General features: G+C 46.7%; 1 protein-coding gene across 2 annotated transcripts in view; it reads right to left on the reverse strand.

The window, feature by feature from the left end:
• The window catches only part of LOC109521217 (adenylate cyclase type 1-like), a 41,224-nt gene extending 38,266 nt beyond the window's left edge, over window positions 1–2,958 (reverse strand). For both annotated transcript variants that reach the window (XM_019878916.1, XM_019878915.1), the window contains exon 1: window positions 744–2,958. In XM_019878916.1, the coding sequence (XP_019734475.1) occupies window positions 744–1,349 (606 nt within the window). In that variant the 5' untranslated portion in view covers window positions 1,350–2,958. The remainder of the gene's footprint in view (window positions 1–743) is intronic.
• Window positions 2,959–7,381: the final 4,423 nt, after the last annotated feature.

Genomic DNA, 7,381 nt, shown 5'->3' on the forward strand with positions numbered 1-7,381 from the left:
CAGAAATAGCTACGTGGAGATGCCCCAAGCTGTCAATGCGACGCGCGGGTTTGACACTGAGGCATGAGGGAAGAAAGGCAGAGAGGAACTCGCCTTCCCACACTGCCGCTGCAAATGCCTGGCAAGTGGAAGGCGCTGGGGGCGATGGAGAACCTGCGGCTGGGCGGTTTCTTCCCCTAGCCGTGGCACGTGCCCAGACCCTCTGCCACAACCAAGTGAACTCAGCCCTCATCTCACACTCAATCTGAGTTGGAGTATGTGTCAGTGTACCTGTGTGACTGGGTACATTTGATGGCGTTTTTTGTGTCTGAGTGTTTTTGTTCGTTTGCACACGTACACAAGCGTGAGTTTACGCGTGTATACGTGTGAATGACGCGTGTTTTGTCCAGGTACTTGTACGAGCGTGCTTACGTGTGCGTGTATTCGTGTTTACGTGAGTGTTTGTGTACACGAATACGTGAATGAGTGTACGTGCGTGATTGAACGCGCGAATGAGACACTCAGACTTTCAGTATGTAACTGCACGTGCGTGTGTGAGCGACTGTTTCTTTCTTGTGTTTTTTGTTTTGTTGATGGGTATTTGGGTACACGAGTGTCATGTTTGCATAGTTGCGCGTGTGCGAGTACGCGTGTCAAGTATACGTGTGACCGCGCGTGTATTTGTGTGTATGTTCGTGTACGTGTGCTGTACCTATCTATACGGGTGTGTGCTTGTGCACGCGCGCGTCCGTAAGTGTACTCACCGTTCTCCATAGTTTTTGCGTCCTGACGGAGGTAGCGGTCACAATGAGGTGCGACATGGACACCATGAGCCCGAAGAGTACGGCCAGCAGTGTCCGGACGGGCAGCAACGCGTAGGCGACGAAGGTGACCAGGACCAGCTGCCACACGCCCTGGTCGGGCGACGTCTGCGGCTCCGAGCCCGGGGCGCCCAGCGAGAAGGGACAGCAGAGGAAGGCGAAGGTGAATCCAAAGAGCAGACTCAGGTTGACGATCTGCTGCAACTGGGTCACCTGCAGGTACTTGACGTTGGTGACGATGAAGAGCGACGTGAAGACGACGCAGTGCACCGGGTGCGAGCCCTTAGAGATGGTGAGGTGGCCGGGGCCGCCCAGGAGCTCCGCGCCGGCCAGCGCCGACGACATGACGATGAGCACGGCGAGCGCCTTGAGCGTGGACGTCTGCTCCAGTTTCAGGTTGTAGTTTTGGAACAGAGACTCCAGCTCCTTGCAATCGAACTCGTCCTCGCAAGCGATGCTGCTCACGGGGAAGCCCGGCGGACACGGACTCCTCTTCCGCCGGCTTCGGACTTTCTCAAACGGCGCTTCCTCCATGTCGGGGCCATTCATAAACTGAAGATGTAGTCCCGATTCCTTTTTGGGGGGGTGGGGGCGAGGGGGGCGCACTTTATCCACGACAAGGCACTAGGAGCTTCATCTCTTTATAGCAAGATAAATGTACAAAAATATAAATATCTGTATGAAGACGGAGCGACGTCCACTCGCAACTTAGCGGCTCTTCACGGGGCTCAGGCTCAGCTGGGATCACGCGTGCGCAGTGAGAGGCCGACGTTAAGTCTCAAGACCATAATAATGGGACTGTCCACACACAGCAGCCCCTTTCTCTCGCTCTCTTGTCTACCACCTACACGCCTTTCCGTCATTAAAACAGTCGAATTTGCTTGACATGATCGCGTCCTACTCGCATCCATCAACGCCTGTGGACCAAAAAAGTGCGTTGAGACCAAACGACCACCTAGTCTCTATATACTGAATACCCTCTGAGCAAACCTGGATTCCGGGACCTTTATTTCTGACAATATTGATTATTGATTAGTCATTACTGAATACAGAAGCATCGTAATAAAAATAAGTTGGCTGTCAAATTACACAACATTCGAAATTATGAGGCAATAAAGGGGAACAAATTTTGCAATTTTCAACAGCAAAAAGTTTATATTTTGTCTGTAATGAATCTGATAACTTCATTATTTTTACAATTTAACACTTTTAAAAACACATTTTGCCACTTGCTGTCGACTGAAAATGACATCATAGTTGGTCAGAGCTCAAGTAACGACCAATCACAGTTCAGCGTGCAAACTTCACATGACAGACAAGAGCAAGTAGAAGAGGCAGAGAAGGTTGCCAACCCATAAGCTCCGGTAATAGTCATCGTTCCCACAGATCAGAGACAATATATGCCTGTGAGTATTGCTGTATCCACTCTTTTTGTGTCTTTCTGCTCTGTGTGTTTTCACGTGGCAGTTGGTTGATTGTTTACATAATACTTACCCGTAAGATCAATGCCTATTTTAGTTTGCCTGCGTCTGGCGCGTTGCATTATATGCTAGCATTAAGTTAGCACACTTTGGTTCGATGAAATGATGTGTTTTGATTTTGTTGTTTAAATAAAGAGTTTAAAAAAGGAGCAGCCCTTTCGAGGGCTAGCACCCCAATGAGAAGCCTCTCGCACGGTTTTCTTCGAGAGCACAAATAAGTGACAGCATGCATGTATGTAAATAGATCATTTCTGTGTTGGCACCGCCACCACCAGCAGCTCTTGTTTCATTCATTACCACAGAAAGATTAGTCACCATGCAGTCACAGACTGGGGAGGAACAAAGTTGACAGATGGATAGTCCATGCACAAGTCCAGCCATACAAGCTACAAGGACACTCATGCCTTCTGTTGCCCTCCACCCCCCTCCCCCAATTCCCTTCCCCGCTATTCCACTCGCAGGAGTCCAACTCTGCAGTCCGATGGGAACGCATAGAAGAGCACTCACTGGTCAATTTTCAGAATATTTTCCAAATGAGATCAATTATAGATGGAGTATAACTGGATGTTACTGAAAGTTGGTTATTAACGTTACACATTTCCATTTAAAACTTGACTTTTTGATGGCTTGTATAAATAATTGTGTTTCTGGAGGACCTGCCTCTCTATGAAGTGCAAAATTAAACAGCCGACTAAATCTTTTGCAATCTGCCCATTTCTGAAAATGTGGCTTTGAGCAAGCCCTTCTGCACCTCACTGCAGGCCCAATTTAAATGTTAAATGTCTCTACAATGAGTTTCTCTCTGAATGACATAATCAGCTCAGCTGGGCAAAACTCCAAAGACACTTTTCAGCAACTGCTGGGCTACCCTGTCAAATACACTAAACCTGCAGAAACAAAACGAAAAGACAAGCAGAGCTGCACCGCATTTTGTTGGTTGAACAAATTAGCATTAGCTAACAGGATTAGCATATGATAAAGAGCGCACAGTTGATTACTCAGTGAAATTGATGCGCCAGCTGGGTATTTGTGCTTCACGATGTGAATTTGTGTGCCATACATAGAGTGGGATATATGAAGTCATGCCTTCAGGACTGAAAACGCTTTTATTGTCTTTACAGGCTTTTGGCCCCCATGCCCCCAGCCCCACCCCCACCCAGCCCCACTCAGGGCTCTGCTCTCATCAATTTGAATCAGCTGAATAAGGGCTTCGACACCAGTTGTGAAGCTAATGTAAGGTGACAAAAGCATGTCATGGTCATGCAATTAACACACCCGGGAACTGTTTTAAGGTGTGACAAAAAATGCATAATGTGACTCCTTTAAGGCATTTCATTTTCAAGGTATGGTTTGAGCATAACAGTTTCCCCACTATTTATAGAAAGGCTTGGTCCCCACCACCCACAAATCACAAAAACCCACGAGTGAGTGACGGGAAAAAGGTTTAGAAGTGCCTATAGATGCAACAAGATTGCAGCAAAGCACTACTTTTGTGTTAACAGAGTTCGACGGCCTGACTAAATGAAGCTCCTCCCCTTGCTTCAAAATGAGTCCTTGGCACCATGATGCCATCTAGGCACCAAAGCAATACTTAGGTCAGTCAGGGCTTTGGCTTGAGTAGAAGTAAAGCGAGTAGGTGAGTTTTTCAATAAATAACAAAATAATCATTAAAAAAAAACAAATCGGGCAATTTGTAAATGAGAAATATGCTGCGCAACACTATGAAATGTGCTGTTGTATTACTTTTGATACCTTCTTATGGTCTATTTTGTTTTCCTTCAAGGGACAGCATAGTGAGAGCATGCTTGCCGCTGGCATTTACAGAGTGCAGGGCTTTTAGCGCTCTTCTACTGGTGAGGTTTTCACAGGGACACTGTTGTCATCCGCCACAAAGGTGATATGCAAATACAACAAAACCGCGTTGTTATTTTTAGCCACCTGACCGCCGCGTGATTAATCTCGCATTGATTTAGTGTCATCATTGCATCATCAGTGTTTCAATATTCCCTCCTGCAGGAGTTGCCCAAAAATCTCAATGATGCTCAATGTTGTGCCCCCCACCCCTACCTCCCTGTATTTCATAAGACATCCCGCGCCATCTTTGATGCAAATGTCACAGTGCGTTGAACATGTGACACTCACGTGCTCGTTCATGTGTGAGGACTTGAGCTTGATTGACAGGTGGCTCCCGATGTTAAGGTGAGCAGGTGGGAATCTTGGGGCGTCGAGCCCATGAATGACACCGAAAAGTGTTCTTTGATGCACTTTGGATGGCTTCAGGTGTAAGCGCATGCTCACACTCCTCCTTGTATACCCTGTGAGAACAAAAGACATGGGGGGCCTGTGGGAGTTGGACGCCTTCAAGCGCCACACCAAGGGCACCAGGCAAGGAGATACTCGCTTTCTCATCTTCACTTCCTCTTTTTTTGTCGTCTTGTCTTTCATCACACTAAACTCATCCCCTCAGACCGAAAGGCATCGAGCATCAGGACAGTATCTGAAATGATGACGTATCTGACATATTTACGTGGCAAAGTCGGCATTTGATAACAGCCTGATGACTCAACACCTCGTCGGTGGCAATTAAAATCTACTCCGACATGAGTCGCTTTATACCACAAGGGGATCTTGGTGGTCACCAGCGATGCCGGTAACACGTTAGAAAGTAACGCATGAGTTTATTTAATGCGTTACTCTTCCCAGTGAAGTAATCTGACTACAGCTACTTTGCCAGAAACACAATTTGTTACTGTATATCCATTAACAATGATAAGCAGTTCACACAAAAAATGGTTACAGTATCGATTACTATTCATTCACGATATTGTTGTAGTGTTGTTAACTGCCACTTGGGTGCAGCACTGAGTAACATCTGACCACGCTTTCATAGGAATCATCATTTTACAAATAAAGTTTTTTCCTCTCTTGTGGGCGTGAAACATAACAAATACATCTGGGAGTCTCTTGGCATGTAAAAAAATCGGTTGAGTTCAAAATCAGCGTGTACCCCTGAATTCAAACCAACATTTAGACCCTGAAAGCAGATGATTGTAATCAATGTGGTCCAGGAGAAACGAGGTGTCCTGCGCCCTGAAAATTGCAGACGCCTTGGATCAACACCAGCAAATGAAACAGCCGCCTTCAAAATACCCCTGAGAGGAAACGTCGGCACACTGCGAATGAGCTTGTGTCATTCTTAATTAAAATGTGCTAGGAAGGAAGTCGCCACTTAACGTAGCCCGCTGCTACTGCTGATAAGTACTGCTGATAGTCTGTGCAGGATCATCCACATATAACGGCTCGGAATATGGTGAAAAATGTAAAGCAAGAGAGGCACCACAGCATTTAAATGCCTCTGAAGTTATGATGAAAATTTAATGTCCTTGAGAAAAACCTCGGAAGTGGCGCAAAAAATGAATCTAGTAAAGTTTATTTGCATTTCTAATTCCAAAATATAGTTCAAAACTTGTTAACCGGTATAATAGTCATCATCATCATCAAAATTAAAAAGACTCATGTAAATGTGTGAAGAGCATTTGGTCTCACTGAATGAAATGAAAGAATGTAATGGAATGATTTGGACAAGCAGTCGAGGCCCAATGTCAAGTCAGTCACATTTGCATGGGACAGGGCCACCCTTTTCAAGGGGCTCATTTCAGCAAGGCAAGAACTAGGGAGCATAAAGTGTACTTAATTCTTGGAGGTATTTGGACAAAAGCATGACATGTTTCTAAGGGAATCGTTTCTGAAGAACAAGCGTATGTTACCTTGCAGCATGAAACTGAAAGACTCCATTTGTCACATCTGAAAACAAAATCACAAGTACAGAAAAAAAAAGGGAGAGAAGAAAAAGATCCACATCTTACCCTTACGCTGCCGCTATCAGTTTGTGCGGCCTCAACCTACATTACCTGCGAAAGCCGCGATTCAGACATAAATCATTGATAAATCATCTCTTGATAGTCTACTTGACAGTTCACGGGCGGCGAGGCAAGGTCACGCCGGCCGCTTGCGCAGCGGTTTAAAAGGCAGGCCAAACAAGGTGGAATGCCATCTAACGCTCACTTAAGTCCTGCTGGAAATGTGCTTTCAAGTGGATGACATCACATGTCATCCTAAAATAGACCATACTCGCTGAACATCTGCACAAGATCTGTAACCAAATACCTGACTTAAAAACCTAAAAAAAAAGTGGACTTTGTATCGGTCCGTCGTGGGAAAGAAGAAATGTACGTTCCGACCCTCACTTATGGTCACGAGCTATGGGTCGTGACCGAAAGAACGAGATCTCGGACACAAGCAGCCGAAATGAGTTTTCTCAGCAGGGTGTCCAGGCTCTCCCTCAGAGATAAGGTGAGAAGCTCGGCCATCCTGGAGGGGCTCAGACTCAAGCTGCTTCTCCTCCACGTCAAGAGGAGCCAGATGACGTAGCTCGGGCATCTGAGTAGAATGCCTCCTGGACGCCTCCTTGGTGAGGTGTTCCGGGCCTGTCCCACCGGCAGGAGGGCCCGGGGACGACCCAGGACATGCTGGAGAGACTTATGTATCCCAGCTGGCCTGGGAACGCCTCGGGATCCCCAGGGAGGAACTGGAACAAGTGGCTCGGGAGAGGGAAGTGTGAGCTTCCCTGCTAAGGCTGTTGGCCCCCCACGACCCGACCCCAGATAAGTGGTGGAAAATGGATGGATGGATGTTGGATGGAAAACCTAAAAAAGTAGTTGGTGAATACATGCATTCAGCAAGATAAAATTTGATTGACACGATAGTCATCATTTCCTATGGTGATCGACTGGTTAGAACGGCCACCTCACAGTGTAGAGGTCATGGGTTCAATTTTGGACCCTGGCCTTCCTGTGTGGAGTTGGCATGTTCTCCCCGTGCTTGCGTGGGTTTTATCCGGGTAATCCAGCTTCATGGGAACGCATTGTATTCCACTGATTACAAAAACGGAATTCCAACTGACACATTTAAGCATCCAGAAAAAGGCCTGCGGGAGGCCTGTGATTGTGTTCCAGGTCCTGCTCTCATACAGGAGACAAATACTTCTCTGGCCAGTGATCAATAGTCGAGAGAAAGTGGCCGCGATCCTTGATCCTAATT

Source organism: Hippocampus comes, unplaced genomic scaffold (assembly GCF_001891065.2).
Source record: "Hippocampus comes isolate QL1 unplaced genomic scaffold, H_comes_QL1_v1.1 scaffold85, whole genome shotgun sequence".
NCBI classification, from domain to species: domain Eukaryota; kingdom Metazoa; phylum Chordata; class Actinopteri; order Syngnathiformes; family Syngnathidae; genus Hippocampus; species Hippocampus comes.